At 35.2% G+C, this 17,270-nt stretch overlaps 1 protein-coding gene across 3 annotated transcripts in view; it reads left to right on the top strand.

The window, feature by feature from the left end:
• Positions 1 to 17,270, top strand: part of USP32 (ubiquitin specific peptidase 32) — a 217,489-nt gene that overhangs the window by 130,202 nt on the left and 70,017 nt on the right. For all 3 annotated transcript variants that reach the window (XM_072779658.1, XM_072779657.1, XM_072779659.1), the window contains exons 6-9: positions 11,765 to 11,896; positions 13,353 to 13,460; positions 15,619 to 15,734; positions 16,292 to 16,354. In XM_072779658.1, coding sequence (XP_072635759.1) covers positions 11,765 to 11,896; positions 13,353 to 13,460; positions 15,619 to 15,734; positions 16,292 to 16,354 — 419 coding nt within the window. The remainder of the gene's footprint in view (positions 1 to 11,764; positions 11,897 to 13,352; positions 13,461 to 15,618; positions 15,735 to 16,291; positions 16,355 to 17,270) is intronic.

Below are 17,270 nucleotides of genomic sequence, written 5' to 3'. Positions count from 1 at the left end.
CACCACACTCAGGAGGAAATTGGATAAACAACATTGAAAACATCAACAAAGAAAATATTAAAAAAAACAATCAGAGGTGAAGAATATAGTAACTAAAATGAAAAATAGGGATCCCTGGGTGGCTCAGCCGTTTAGCACCTGCCTTTGGCCCAGGGCGTGATCCTGGAGATCCCAGGATCGTTTCCTGCATCAGGCTCCCTGCCTTGAGCCTGATTCTCCTCCCTCTGCCTGTGCCTCTGCCTCTCTCTCTCTGTCTCTCATGAATGAATAAATAAAATCTTTTAAAAAAATAAAATAATAAAATAAAATGAAATGAAAAATATACTAGTGGGAATCAGTAGCAGATTAATGGTGCAGAAAAATAGATCAGTAATCTGGAAGACAGAATGGTAGAAATTACCCAAGCTAAATAACAAAAAGGAAAAAAATTATTAAAAATCAGGATAGTTTAAGGGACCTCTGGGACAACATCAGGCATAATATTTGCATTATAGGGGTCTCAAAAGGAGAAGAGAGAAAGGGGCAGAAAACATTTTTTGAGAAATAATAGCTGAAAACTACTCTAAATCTGGGGAAGGAAACATTCAAGTCCAGGAATCGCAGAGAATTCCAAATGAGATAAACCCAAAGCGATCCATAGGAAGAAACATAATAATTAAATTGTCGAAAATTAAATTGAGCCCGGGTGGCTCAATTAAGTGTCCAACTTTTGATTTTGGTTCAGGTCTTAATCTCAGCATTGTGAGATTGAGCCCCATGTTGATCTCTGTGCTTAGTGGGGAGTCTGCTTGTCTCTCTGCCCCTCCCCCCAAATAAACTGTCAAAAATTAAAGGTCAGAGAGAAATGTAAAACCAGTAAGAGTGGGATCCCTGGTGGCTCAGCGGTTTGGCGCCTGCCTTTGGCCCAGGGCGCGATCCTGGAGACCCGGAATCGAATCCCACGTCGGGCTCCCGGTGCATGGAGCCTGCTTCTCCCTCTGCCTGTGTCTCTGCCTCTCTCTCTCTCTCTCTCTCTGTGACTATCATAAATAAATAAAAAAAAAAATTAAAAAAAAAACCAGTAAGAGTAAATACAAGAGAACCCCCATGAGACCACGAGCTGACTTTTCAGGAGAAACTTTGCAGGCCAAAAGGAGGTAGCATGATTTATTTTGAGTACTATAAGGGGAAAAAAAACTAGGACCAAGAATACTCGACCTGGCAAGGTTATCACTCAGAATAAAAGGAGAGAGAGAGTTTCCCAAAAATCAAGTTAAGGGAGTTCATCACCATCAAACCAGCCTTATAAGAAACATTAAAAAGACTTGTTTAGGTGGAAAAGAAAAGGCTGTGACTAGAAATGTAAGAAAATTATGAAAAAAAAAATCTGACTAGTAAAAGCAAATATATAGTAAAGGTAGCATGACCACTTGTAATGCTAGTATGAAGATTAAAAGACAAAGTAGTAAAGTCTACTATTTCTGCAATAATTAGTTAAGGGATACTCAGAATAAAAAGTAAAATATGACATCAAAAAATGCAGGGGCAGATGGAAAAAAATGTAACATTTTTAGAATGCATTTGAGCTATGCAACCGCAAACTTAAAATAGACTGCTATATACATAGGGAGGTGTTATATGTGAATCTCATGATGACCACAAACCAAAAACCTATAATAAATACACAAAAAATAAAGGGAAAGGAATGCAAACAGAACAAAGGTTCAGAGTACAGGTTTCCTCTCTGCTTGATTGAATTTATTCCTAGATACTTCATTCCTTCCTAAATGGGATTGTTTCCTTAATTTTTTTTTCCCTGATAGTTCATTACTAGTGCAGATTAAGCACTTACTAGAGGAGGCACTATACATACTCTGTGTATATCATCTTGTTTAATACTTGTGCCCTCTCTGAGGTTCATTTTATCCATATTCTAAAAATGAGGAAACTAAGGCTATGAGAAGTGAAAGAAACTTTCTCAAGATCAGATGGCTAATCTCAGGTGCCAAAACTGAGATGAAGACAGTTTATTGACACACACTCTTATTATCCATCTTATGAGCAGCTTGTAATTGTATATAAAAGGAGTTGATCATGTGGTGGTTGTGGTTGTGGTGCGCAATCTCCTTCAGACTTACCTCAGTCTTACAGATGCACTTTTCCAATTTCCCTTTTTTTCCCTCTTGGGATACATACAAATGATTTTTTCATATCTCTTCAATAATTAATTTCATTTGACCCAGGCAAGATCATTGAATGGTTATATATTTACCAACAGTGAAATGGGCAGCAGAAGAACGATTTTATGAACTGTGTTTTAAAAATAAGTTTTTAATATTGATCATATTTTCACATAATTTAGCTGTATTTTTGGAAGAAAACCTGTATGCCTATTCTTTTTTTCTTTCCTTTTTTTTGTTTTTTGTTTTTTTTTTTCTTAAGTAGGCTCCACACATAGCGTGGAGCTTCACATGGGACTTGAGCTCACATTCCTGAGATCAAGACCTGAGCTGAGATCAAGAGTTGGACACTTACCTGATTGAGCCACCCAGGTGCCCCTGTGCCTATTCTTTCTTGTAAATATGTCTCTAAATAAACTAAGAAAGAGTTGTTGGAAGATCCTTGAATGTATCATAATAATGAATAAACCTATTAGCTCAGTGATTTCTTTTTAGTAGAATCTGGAGTTTGAGGTAATTAATGGAATATTTTGGGCTAATTTTAGGGGCCATAGAATTCATTTTGATCATTTTTTCTTTTCATATCTAACTTAAATTTATATGGTCTCTATTAGCGTTTATTATTTCAACTAAAAATATGTATGTTATTCTTTGGCCACATTTTAGTTGGCATTGCTAGCACCTTCTTCCAATAATAAAAAAAACACTTCAGTGATTCTTTGACCATAAACCCCTAGTAAATCTGCATGTCCCTTCTTCATTATCCTCTTATCTGGTTGTGCATGATGTAAGGATTACAGCCATTTTAAGTAGATCTCAGAAGGTCATTGCATTTGTGAACAGGTTGCTTCAACAGTGTTAAAGAGCTATGTTACTGTTTTGAAATACTTGGATATTTTGCCTGTTTTTTGTTTTGCTTTGTTTTTTTTTTTTTTTTGTTGTTGTTGTTGTTTTTTAAATAAGAATCCAGTTCTGGCTTTAAAGACCTATTTCCGCAGCTGGAGCCTCTGGTAAGGTCACTAGGTTGGCCCAAAGTGTAGGCCAGGAATTAGAATGTTGGAAGTATGGTGTGCTGCTGTTTATGAACCAGAAAAAGTTATGCCTATAGATTGATGATAAATTCAGTCTTGTTTAGTAAAATATAAATGTTGATATTGATTTATGAATTGCAAGTAGAGTAATTACTACAGCCATTACCTTTAACTTCTTTAAGTGAAAATAGAATTTGTTCCTTTCTCTCTAACCAGAAATTCAGCTGCCAGTAATAATGATATAATATATATAACTTAGCTCGCTTTGGCAAATATTCGATCATGAATTACATGCGGTCTATAACCAAAATATGAACAGATCACGTAAGTTTAAAAGGGAAACTGCTAAAGCATGGTTTTCACTGGTGACCATGACATGTGATCATTCTTTTTCTTTTAAATATCTTCTACGTATCTTTCCACATCTCTCCTTCAGCAGAGAAATTATATATTTTAAGGAGATTAATAAACAGTTCTCAAAAGTAAAAAAAATCAAGAGGCAGTTAGTGTGATTTGTGTGTGTTTTTAATTTAGTGTATTGTGTAAGCACCAGGTTAATCAGAAGTACTTACTGAACATATATGCCTAGTACCTAAAAGTATAAAAATAAGAACACAGTTCTACCAAAGCTATTGTCTTTTTGTTTGTTTCAAGGTCAGATTTTTTTTTAAGATTTTATTTATTCATGAGAGACAGAGAGAGAGGCAGAGACATAGGCAGAGGGAGAAGCAGGATACTCAAGGGGAGCCCGATATGGGACACGATCCCGGAACTCCGGGATCACTACCTGAGCCAAAGGCAGACACTCAACCACTGAGCCACCCAGGCGTCCCCAAGGTGAGATTTTTTATATGCAGATCTATTACTTAAAAAAAGGTTTAGAATTTGAGGAAGCTGTTTCTCTGTAGGAACAAGAGGTTTCTCTTTCTTTCATATATTATTATTTTTTAAGGTTTTATTTATTTATTCATGAGAGACACAGAGGGAGAGGCAGAGACACAGGCAGAGGGAGAGGCAGGCTCCCTGTGGGGAGCCCAATGCAAGACTTGATCCCAGAACCCCAGGATCACGACCTGAGCACAAAGGCAGACACTCAACCACTGAGCTACCAGGTGTCCTTCTTTCATATATTATAAATGGAGTAAACACATATCTTATTTTGGAAAAGGAAACAGTAGGACTATCTTAACTTATATATCAGACTCCTATGATGACTCTCCTTATTGTTAAATTTTTAAATACTCCTTTTTAGTAAATTTTATATATGTATTTGAAGCAGATACCCTTGTTTTAAAAAAAATGAAAACTACATGCTCATGTAGATTTTTTGCACATTTTAAAATTAGTTCCAATTCCAAAATAATTTAACCTTTGTAAAGGTTGATTCGTCAGAAGGTTACAATGTAGTATATTTGGTATTTGGTTAAAAAAGAGAAAATATAGGACAGTATGTATACTCTTGTCTGAAAAATTTTACCTGTTTTATATCACAGTCTTTCTTGATGATTTTGCTATAAAATTTTAAAAATTAATTTAGCCCGTTGATTATTTAAAACTATGAACAGTGATTTTGTATAATTTGAGAAATCATATGATGATATAGATGATACAATAAAAGTATTAGAAATAATCTTCCCAAACAATATAGGTGACATTCATTTAAATACATGTACATTCAGGGGCACCTGAGTGCCTGTCAGTTACACATCCTACTCTTGATTTTGACTCGAGTCATGGTCTCAGAGTTAGAGGATCTGTGCTCAGTAGGGAATCTGCTGTGGGATTCTCTCTCCCCTTCTCCTTCCTCCCCTGCTCATGCTCTAGCTCTATCTTGCGCTCTCTCTTTCTTTCTGAAATAAATAAATCTTTAAATAAATAAATATATGTACATTCAAATACAGTTATATGAAAGCATGCAATTATATGTTTTTTTCCTTTTTTTTAGTTACCTATATTTTAAATGATTTTTCATATAACAAAATATATTACTAGTCTAGTAAAAACAATTATAAATTTAAAACTTAGGGCACTTGGGTGGATCAGTTGGTTAAGCCTCTGACTTCAGCTCAGATCATGATCATTGGGCTCCCCGCTCAGTGGGGAGTCTGCTTCTCTCTCTCTTTTAAATCTTTTTCAAAAATTTAAAAATTATTAGTATTATGAGTATTTTCCATTTTTTGCTTTTTAAAACAGGTTATAATCTGTCAGTTGTTTATAGTTACTTTTAATAATTACTAAGTAATTCTTTTTAAATGCCAAAGTATAGGGTAACTTCATTGTCACTCTTAGAATCCCCTTACTAGATTTTGTGGATTATTAAGAAGACTATTCTAGGAATAGCCAAGGTAAGAACTTTCCATGAGAACATTCTTCTTTGTAAAATAGAGAAAAGTTAGAATCAGTGTACTTGACCCCAAGTACATGTTGTCAAGGCCTTTTTTTGTTTTCACTTGTGGAAGGTATGGTCATTTCCATGTACTACCCTTCTGCTTCAGAGTAAATTTGATACTATCTTTCTCAAATTCTCAGTTCTTCCATCTGTTGATGTGTAATGTGCACAAAATTCTGTATTCCTGGGCAGCCCGGGTGGCTCAGCGGTTTAGCGCCACCTTCGGTCTAGGGCATGATCCTGGAGACCCGGGATCGAGTCCCACGTCGGGCTTCCTGCATGGAGCCTGCTTCTCCCTCTGCCTGTGTCTCTGCCTCTCTCTCTCTCTCTCTCTCTGTGTCTCTCATGAATAAATAAATAAAATCTTTTAAAAAAAATTCTGTATTCCTAGTGTAGGCTTAGTTTATTTACATATTTTACTTTCAAAAGAATTTCACTCTTAAATCTTTTAAATAAAAACTTCTCTTTTAGGTTTCAGGTATAGAGAACATCAGAACAGACATAGGGGGTATGAAGGGAAAATAGACATTAGTTTTAAGTCCTGGGAGCCCTTTGAAAGTTAAGCAAAAGGAATATAATTTTTCTTAAAATTTTGTGGAAGTTAGTGGAATATATTTTTTTATTTATTCAGCTTTTTATGACTATAGTACTTATACAAATGCAGTACAGGTACACATGCTGATTTGACTATCTCTCAATTATCTTGTTGATGAGTAAAAAATTATCTTGTTGATTTCCCCCCTAAATTTGTATTAAAACTACTGAAAAATAGAGTAAGAATCCTTCGCAAGCAGTGGAAGTTTAGAGAACATTGTTATGGTCTTCCTAGGTAATTTGTAATTTATTGGAGGCCAGGGTTCATTTACTTATACCAATATTCATCTTTCATCATAGTTAACATTATTCTGAATTTATATATCCTGGGTTTCAGCAAATGATTCTTATTTATTCATTAAAAATACATTAAATGAGTGCTCAACACGCACCAGCTTTTATTCTGAGTGTTAGAATTTATCAATGAACAAAATACACCATAAGACCTTACATCAAGGAGCATATGTTCTAGCTGGGGGAGGCATCCAACAAATAAAACAAGCAAATTATGCCAGATATTGATAAATATTAGGAAGCAAAGTGAAGCAAGGAAGAGGAGGGATGGAGGAGTATCATCATCAGGTAGGGTGCAGTTCAGATGGTCTGAGAATGTGACATTTGAGTAAAGAGCCGAAGGAGTTGTTGAAATAGCCATGCAGATATCTTTGGGAAGAGTGTTGTAAAGTTTTGAAGCAGAGAAATAGCATGATTCTGTTTAAATTTGTCTTCTGAAGTGATTTTTTTTTTATTAGTGAAATTAAATCCCCCCCCTTTTTATGAATTGTCCATCTGTGCTTGTTAATCTTTTGTATTCTCAATGTTTTTTAATTGCATATATTGATTATTTTAACTCTTTATTAAACATCTAACTGGTTATCTCACTACTGTTCTTTATGCCCACTAGGCTATTCTCAACTTAGTGTCGAGAATAATCCTCTAAGATCATATCCGACCCTCCAGTGGTTCACAAATTCACCAAAGTCCTCACAATAACCTACATAATCTAACTCCCATATTTCCTTAGACTTTATCTCCTACTACTGTCTCCTTCACTAACTCCACTTCAGTCACTTTGATCTTTCTTTTCCTTGAGCTTGCTAAGCATGCTTTTGTCTAGAGGCCCCTCTCCTTATTCTGTGCAGAAAATTTTTTCTCTACGATTTGCACCCTTGTCTCATTCAGATCTGTTTTCTCACATCACCCTCACAGTGTGATCTTACATAACCACCCTGAACAGCCCACAATATGCCTCTATCAAAGCCCTATTTAGGGCCATGGTATGCTTCATTTATTCACATCTTTAATATTATTTATAAAGTTTTCTTCATAAAAATCCTTATATCTTAGAGTTTACTTTTAGATATTTGTTTCTTATGGGGAATTGCTATTTCTGTGTTCATGTTTTCTTACATGCATAGAAAAGTATTGATTTTTGTATATGTATTAGGTTATCCCCACAGATTTTTAAACTCAGTTATAATTTGTAAAAGAACTCTGAGTTTTTTGATACATGTTCTGCTCATATGCAAAGAATAACCTTGCTTCTTTTCTAATTTTATACTTTATATCTTATTGGATTGGTTGAGAATTTTTGGATTCATGTTAAATAATAATTGAAGGGTTCTACTTTAGGTTGGGAAGTAGAGGATATGAAAGACCTACACTCCTACTATGTAATTACATGAAATCACCACATAAACAAAATAATCATACTCTTCTTTAAAGCCGTTGCATGTAAAGAAATCTTAGAAAGAGAAACAAAGGAAAAAAAAGATGGGACTCCAGAGGGACAAAATCCTTCCTAGGTGATCAAAGGATGTGGTGTGCTTTCATATCTCAGGCCTGAGGCTGAGATTGGGAGTAAGGCTGACAGAGGAGTGAGCCTACTTGCGACTAGCTTTGCTGTAATGAGGAGAAACCAGCCAAACTTTTGAGAAACCTGTTTTGATTTGAATCTGCAGGAACCCTGAATACAAAGATAATTATTTCTACCCAATTCTCTCTTGTGGAAATCTTGCTGAGACTGGGGGCAAGCTGAAAAGTGAAAAGAGATCTCTTATCTCTTGATTTGCAGTTTTATGGCCTAACAATTTTGAAATCTCAGACAACTGAAGACTCTCAGTCTCAAGGCCTTGTGGTCTGTAGGTGCTATCATTTTATTCAGTCTCATAGTTTTAAAGTCTTGCGGTCATGCAATTTTAAGATCTAAAACAGAGATTGGCAAAATGTTTTATGGTTTTTGTTTTTTTAAGAAAGGCAGATAGTAAATATTTCAGACTTTGTGGACCATATATCTATTTATCGCAATTACTCAGTTCTGCCACTGTAACACACTAACAGCCATAAACTGTATGTAAGTAAATGGTGTGGCTATGTTTTAATAAAATGTTATTTATATAAACATGCATACAGCCTTTAAGCTGGAGCTATGGACCTCTAATTTCAAAAACTAGCAGTTTCTGGGTTCTTCTAAATAGAAATCTGAACTCAATTTTCAAAGCATTTGAACCAAAGACAAACTTAGTCTAACCAAAGCTGTAGTCAAGCTCCTCTCCAGACTCTGGGGTAATCAGTGATATCAGCCCCATGGAAGTTAGAGACTGGGCATTTCCTATTTTCATCATTCCTTTGTGCAGATGCTAGGAAGCCAGGAAGAAATCCTTTAATACTCCTTTTGGTGCAGTTCTGCTGTTGATGAATTCTCTGAACTTTGGTTTGTCCAAAAGATTCTTCATTTTGCCTCCCCTCCTTTTTTTTGGAAGAATATTTTCATAGGGTATAGAATATGAGATTAACATTCTTTTTTTATTTCAACACTTTTTCCCCAAGGGAGTCTTCTGGTTCCCTTGTTTCTGAAGGAAAATCGTTGCTTATCTTAGTTAACTTGTTTGTAATGTGTTTTGCTCCCCTCTGTTGCTGCCTTAAAATTTTTCTATTAGCAATTTGATTGTGACTTGCCTTGGTTTGGTTTTCTTTGAATTTTTCTTGCGCAGAGTTTATTGAATCCTGGGATTTGTGGAATTACAGTTTTCATCAAATTTAGGGATTTTTCAGCTGTTATTACTTTTAAGTATTTTCTGGCATCCCTTTGTGGGATCCCATGTGTGTTGTACTGTTTGATATTATAGTTTACTAAGATTCTAGTAATTTTTCACCTTTTTTCTCTCCTTATGCTTCCATTTGGATAGCATTGCTATTGCTTGGTGTTCAAATTCACTTATCTTCCCTCTTTAGATTTTAATCTGCTATTAAATTTTCCAGTGAATTTTATTTCAAATATTGTATTCTTTATCTCTAGTAGTTCCAGTTGGTACTTCTTTATAGATTCCATTTCTTTCTTCAATGTAGTCATAGTTTTCCTTAAATTCTTAAAGTATTTTTATAGATATTTTAAAGCCTTGTCTGCTATTTCTTTTCTTTTTTTTTTTTTTCTTGTCTGCTATATCTATAGCTTTTTGTATTGACTAATTTTTATTTTGGTTTTGGATTACTTTTTCCTGTTTGCTTCATATGTTTTTGGATGCTAGACATTATAAATGTTAAAGCTAAGTGGTTTCTCCCTTTAAAAGAAGTTTATTTTCTTTTGATAGGCAGTTAAATTACTTGTGAATCAGCTTGACATTTTGAAGGATTTTTTTTTTATATAGCTTTGCTGGGACAAGTCTGGAGTAGCCTTTATTCTAGAGTTAGTTTTTCCCCTTCTAATTAAATGTGACCCTTTGAGTCTGTGAATATTCCCAGCATTCAGTAAGGTACCTCCACTCTGGCTGGTCAAAACTTAGGTATAAAAACAAACAAACAAACAAAAAACTTAGGTATATCCAAGCCCAGCCTCAATGAATTTCACCTGTCATACATAGCTTACTCTTCTGCCAAAGGTCAACAAGAGTCCTGTGCAGTTTTGGAGCTCTTTCTTTGTATAACTCTTTCCTCTCCAGTACTCTGCCCGGCAAATTTAAGCTATCTTAATCTCCCAGAACTACAGCTTTTTTCTGTTTAATTTAGTGAAATCTCACTGCTTAGGTTCCTCATAACCTTGTCAATGTCCGGAAAGTGACTGCAGGCAAAAAGCCCAGCAATGGAAGGACTCACCTTGTTTGCTTTTCTAAATCTTTAGTTCCTTGGGGGTGGGGGGGGAGCACATATAAAATGTAACTATAGTTGGAGCTTATCTGTAATTTTTTATTGTACCTTCTGATGAATGAAGAGAAAAAGATATTCATGTTTTCATGGTGCCCCTATTCCTTATCACATTGTAAATTCTATCTCATCTGTCATTTATTGACTTGTGTTATTTATAACATCTTTCTCATATTCTTTTTCATTTATTTAATAAGTATTGACTGTGTAGGTAATTACTCTATCGACAGGATGAATCAGACATGGATCCTGCTATTAGGATGATTACAGTGTAGCCAGGAATAAAATAAGATAAAAACAGAGAGGCAAACCATAAGAGACTCTTAACTGAGAACAAACTCTGAGGGTTGCTAGAGGAAAGGTGAGTGGGAGGATAGGGTAATTGGGTGATGGACATAAAGGAGGGCACTTGATGTAATGAGCACTGGGTGTTCTATGCAACTGATGAATCACTAAATTCTCCTCTTGAAACTAATAATGTACTACATGTTAACTAACATGAATTTTTCAAAAACGAATCTTTAAATCCAAGCTAGAGATTGAAAATTATGAAAAACTAGTATAGATAAAAGTGGTATAGGAAGCCAAAAAGAAATGTCTCAGTTTATTATTTTACATGTTGGATTTAAGCAGCCTACTTAATGGGAAATTGCAAACATTTTTTTTCTAATTTTGAGGCCTTTTTTTTTTTAAGATTTTATTTATTTATTCATGAGAGAGGCAGAGACATAGGCAGAGGGAGAAGTAGGCTCCATGCAGGGAACCCGATGTGGGACTCCATCCCGGGACCCCAGGATCCCTGAGTCAAAGGCAGTCGCTCAACTGCTGAGCCACCCAGGCGTCCCTTGAAGCCACTTTTTTTTTTTTAAGATTTTATTTATTTATTCATGAGAATACACAGAGAAGAGAGAGAGAGAGGCAGAGACAAAAGCAGAAGGAGAAGCAGGCTCCATACAGGGAGCCTGACGTGGGACTTGATCCCGGGTCTCCAGGATCATGCCTTGGGCTGTAAGTGGCACTATAAACCACTGAGCCACCAGGGCTGCCCTGAAGCCACTTTTATATTAATTTTAATTTCATTTTCATGCCACTTTATTTCAGAGAGAGTGTGAGCAGGGGTGAGAGAGGGACAGATGGAGAGGGAGAGAGAATCTTAAGCAGGCTGCATGCCCAGCAGGAAGCCCACCTCTAGGCTAGATCTCATGACCCTGAGATCATGAACTGAGCCCAAATCAAGAGTCTGACATTTAACCAACTAAGCCACCCAGGTGCCCCAATTTTCATGCCATTTTAGATACAATGTATTTGTTTTTCAGTTTTGTTTTAGGTAATATTTTTAGCAATTGGATTCGAAAATCAAAATATATCCTTGTAAGTTATATGATCAGGATGAACTAATTGCCCAGAAGAAAAGTCTGAGGTTTTATAATCTTATTTGGTTTGACTCTCAGTGGAGGAATCAGACATCATTGATCTGGAGAAACGCTATTGGTTGCTAAAGGCTCAATCCCGGACTGGTCGATTTGATTTAGAGACGTTTGGCCCATTGGTTTCACCACCCATTCGTCCATCTCTAAGTGAAGGTAGGAATCCTCTATTTTCTACAAATGTTCTTTGGTAAACACACCTGAAGCCACCCTTATTTTTAATCAATATATCTTAAGTCTAAAAGACTATAGTGTTATAAATTTGCAAGCATCTTGCAAATAGCATAATAGAAAAAAACTAAAAGAGGAATTAAGATTGTAGTCTTGAGCTTCCTATTCTACCTATGTAACCTTGCATAAATCAGGTTAGGTCCCTGCACCTGAATATCCTCAAATATAAAAGGAGTTTGATCAAGTTAGTCATTGTATTACAATGAAGTTTCTTAGCCACTGGTGCAGGGATTAGGGTGATGACCACCACATGGGTAGAGTTCTAGGTTCCACACATAACCACGTCTTCCTCTCCTTATGTGCCTTTACTTTTTTTCTTCTACATAAAAAGGTTCTAGTGCTGTATCCTTCTTCCTACCAAAAAGAGATTAGGAAACTATTGGACTGGACCATCTCTGAGATCCTTGCTAGCTCTAAACTTTTCATTACTCTTTTTTTTTTTTTTTTTAATTAGGAATACAAAGAATAATTGAGGGTGATATAAAAGTCGTATTTGGAATCTGAATATTTGGGTTCTGTTTTTTATTCTGACCTTTTTAAACTTTTTTTACATTTGGTAAATCATTTAACCCCTCCTGAGCTTTAGTTTTCTACTCTTTAAACTGAGGAATTATATTCTTAAAATATACAGTCTATATTCATCAGATTCCGAGGGTACTTCAGAAATACTTATTGGGAGAGCCAGAACAGATAGGGCTCTGGGCTTTTCCACCTACTTCACCAGTGCAATTGTGATTCTACCTTTTTAGAATTGGATATTGAGAAATAATTAGATTTGAAAACAAAATTATTCCATTTATATATTTTGTAAAAAAGTTTAAAAACCACAGGATTATAAATTCTCTTTCATTTCTGATTTTAAATATTTATTTATAAAACATAAACTACTACAAAGAAGACTGTAGTCCAGAATATCTTTTGTTTGTAATAATAAGTTGTGTTATTTTTCTTTGCTTAATGAAAGCGTTATGGGAGCTTACGTTACATCATGTTATATCTGGGAGTATACAGCTCAGCTTTTATCCTTCAGTTTTCCTTTTTCTTCTCCATCTTTCTAAGTAAGGATAATTCCTGATTTTTCAGTTTTTAATTTTTTACATACTATTGTCATTTTTAGCTGTTAGAACTGATAGAAGGTAGGGACAAACAGACAAATACAACCAAACACTAATGATTATAATGTATTTTCTGTGAGGATCTTAAGTTTTAGCTATACCAGGAGAAAAATACTTCCTGAGACTGTGGGAACTATTGATAAAACTTTTTTTTTTTTAATTTGACCAGTTTATGGGGAGTCATGCCTTCTTTTATAAACATGATATTATTAACATTAGGAGACTTGACAGCTGTGATTTATGGTGTTTTTTTTCCTATTTCACAGGTTTGTTTAATGCTTTTGATGAAAATCGTGACAATCACATAGATTTTAAGGAGATATCTTGTGGGTTATCAGCCTGTTGCAGGGGACCCCTGGCTGAAAGGCAAAAATGTAAGTATGTTAAATTGTGTTAAACATTTAATTTAAACAATTAAAAGTTTACAAATTGTATATACAGAGAAAAATTTAGCATTCATCCATGTAAAATTATCTGTGTATTAAGGCTTGAATTTTTATCATGTTGTCAGGTTGGCAAAGAGCAATCTCGTGTTGAGGTTTTGCTGAGGTCAGTCTAAGGATTCAATCTTCTCTTTGTGATTAATAATGGAATTGATTTTCCTGATGAATTTGCAGTTCATGATAAGTGAACTACATCAGTCACAATATATTTGACAGTGTTAAGCATTTAGAAAATATTTTCTGCCACTTGTATACATTAATATTTTATTAGTAAGATGAAATTTACGATCAAAACAATTTTATTAAATACTAAAATGGTCTTTTAAACCTAGCTAAATGTTATTATAACATAATTTACAAGCATAAGTACATTACATTATTAAATCTTAACCATATTTGAGAAAATTCAGCAGCTTACATTTAATTGGAATCTAATTCTTTTTTTTTTTTTTTTTTTTGGAATCTAATTCTAATGTATTTACTAGGGTCATCATCTCTGTGTCTTTCCAAAATACAGCTTCACAAATGTCACCTATTTTGGGTGTGCAATTTGGTATTTTAATCTTCTTTTGTAATACTTACTATGGTGCAGTCAGTTGATTTAATAGCATAATTTTATGGAAGTATATTGAGATAGATAATTATTTAATCTTAAAAATTCAGCATTCTTCCCTGATAATAAACCATTACTACAGTCTGGCTTTTATAGTAAATTATTTGTTCTCATTAAAGTTCTAATATTAAATAAGCTGAAATCTTTACTTCTCAAGTGAGGTTAATTATCATCTTCAATTTGTTTTTAATTTCTTTTTTGGGCAACCCGGGTGGCTCAGCGGTTTAGCGCCACCTTCAGCCCAGGGTGTGGTCCTGGAGACCCGGGATCGAGTCCCGCATCAGGCTCCCTGCCTGGAATGGAGCCTGCTTCTCCCTCTGCCTGTGTCTCTGCCTCTCTCTCTCTCTCTCTTTTTCTCTCTTTCTTTCTCTCTGTGTCTCTCATGAATAAATAAATAAAATCTTTAAAATATTTTTTCTTTTTTGCTGATGGACTAACAGAAGTCAGCAAACTATTGTGATTTGGAGTTAATTAGAAATGTGCTGATATTTCTTTTCTTTTTTTTTGATATTTAAGATTTTATTTACTTAGAGAGAGAGAGAGAGAGAGAGAATGCACAAGTTAGGGAAGGAGCAGAAGGAGAGGCAGAAGCAGACTTCTTGCTGAGCAGGGAGCCTCACACAGGGCTTGATCTCAGGTCCCTGAGATCATGACCTGAGCCAAAGTCAGACGCCTGACTAAGCCACCCAGGCACCCCTGTGCTGATATTTCTGATTCTTAGCGTGTTGTATATTAACTTCATCGAAGAGTTGAAATTTTTCTTTGGCAAAAAAATTGAGTGTGTATTAATTACATTAGAGAGGCAGAGTAGAAGCAGACCATCTTTAGAACACCAAGTTATTACATTTTTTTTTTTTTTTTTTGAAAGAGAGAGAGAGAGAGAGATCATGAGTACGAGGCTGGGAGAGGCAGCAGGGAGAGAGACAGTCTCAAGCAACTCCCCACTGAGTGTGGAGCTCAAAGTGGGGCTCAATCTCATTATCCTGAGATCATGACCTGAAGCCAAAACCAATAGTCAGACACTTAACTGACTGAGCCACACAGGTTCCCCACCTGTTATTGATTCTTAATGTAAATGGAATATATTTAACATTATAAAAATCAACTGCAATGATCAGTTTTAAATATTATAAATTAATTTAAAGGCTTGAATTATCTTCTCAAAACCTGTGAGGTATTATATAGTAACTTAACCCTTTTTTATTAGTTTGCAAGGAATTTAGCTCTAGATTTGGGAGAAGGATAGGACTCCATAACCTTGGTAGTGATTCAGAGAGAGATTTATGAAGTATGCAGGAAGTCCTACAAGTTCAGAGGACTTTAATGACATACTATAGTTTGCTCCAGATGAGAACTTAATCCAGAATGTACTTGCTTGAGAAATTTAAGTGATTCTACTAGGGCAGCTTCTAGTGAAAGACAATGTAATTCAGAATAGAAAAGTAACTTCCCTCCATAAGAATTTCTTTTCTTTAGTTTGCTTCAAGGTGTTTGATGTTGACCGTGATGGAGTTCTCTCCAAGGTTGAACTCAGAGACATGGTGGTTGCACTTTTAGAGGTGTGGAAGGACAACCGCACAGATGATATCCCAGTAAGTACTGATTGTATACATATTGTTGCATGTGAACTTCCAATAGGAAAATAGAGTAGAGAATTTAAAAAGAGAGCGAGAGAAAAGGAGTTGTTATTACTTTGAGTTGCTGTATTCTGCTACTACTCAGAATATTCATAGCTGAAGATAAAAAACCAGGAGGAGAATGTGCCTTAAAAAATTTAGTAGACTAAACTTACTGTAGGAAAATTCTCTTAATTTTTTCAAAGCAAATCTAAGAACCTATTTATTTAGGTAATTTTTTAAAAAGTACTTGACTGATGATTACTAGAGGGGAAGATCATGGGGGATGGATTAAACAGGTGATGGGTATTAAGGAGGGCACTTGTTATGCACAGTGGGTGATGTATGGAATTGTTGAATCACTATATTGTATACCTGAAACTGATAACAAGACTAAAAATATAAAATATTTTTAAATTTTTTAATAAAAAAATTTTAAATACTTGGCCAAAATACAGTATACTTTAGCCATTGAATAATAAAAATGATAAGTACTCTTTTCTAATTATTCCTTTGGATTTCTGTTTATAAAGGAGCTGCATATGGATCTATCTGACATTGTAGAAGGCATATTGAATGCGCATGATACCACAAAGGTGAGTCTAGCTAGAACTAGAACAAATTATATTCTTTAGTAAAAATACCATGTGGTCTGAAGTAGGATATATAGTTTATATACATATTTGAATCTCTTCTGCATCACCTCCATCAAGTGCTTATTTGGACGTACAGTTAGAGTACCTCTAAGTTGTCTCTAAAGCTAGCACATTTGTCTTCTTTTTTCTTTAATTTAAAAATTTTATTTATTTATTTGAGAGAGAGAGAGCGCACACACAAACAGGGCTAGGGGGAAGGGCAGAGAGAGAAGCAAGGCTCCCCAATGAGCAGGGAGCCCAACTTGGAACTTGATCCCAGGACCCCAAGATGGTGACCTAAGCTGAAGGCAGATGCTTAACTGACTGAGCCACCCAGGCATCCCAACCCATTCCATCTTTAAATAACTTTGTTAAGTATTTATATATACATTTATATTCTATAAGCTAGATATTTTATAAAAATAAGGTAGACACAGCCCTTGTCATCTGTAGTTTATGATATTATTTTTCCCATTTTAATAAGTTATGGTAGGGCTAACTTGATATTGAGCAAAAGAAGTCACACAAAAAAGGACATTTAATTTGTGATTCCACTTATATGACGCTCAAAACAGAGGCAAAACTAACAGATGGAGATAAGTATTAAAATAGTGATTTGGGGATGGGTGGATTAATTGGGAAGGACCATAGGATATCTGGGATGATGGAAAAAATACTTTTTAAAAGATTTTATTTATTTACTTGAGAGAGAAAGTGCATGAGCCGGTTGGAGAGGGATCAAAGGGACAAGCAGACTCCTCACTGAGTAGGGAGTCCCACAGAGGGCTCCAGGCTCCATCCCAGGACCCTAAGATCATGACCTGAGGCAAAGGCAGACTTAAGCCAGGCGCCCCAATGGAATGATTTTTTATCTCAA

The sequence above is a fragment of the Canis lupus genome, chromosome 16, assembly GCF_048164855.1.
Source record: "Canis lupus baileyi chromosome 16, mCanLup2.hap1, whole genome shotgun sequence".
NCBI lineage: Eukaryota > Metazoa > Chordata > Mammalia > Carnivora > Canidae > Canis > Canis lupus.
The sequence above is the reverse complement of the archived record's forward strand: the minus strand, read 5'-3'. Positions and strand labels throughout refer to the sequence as shown.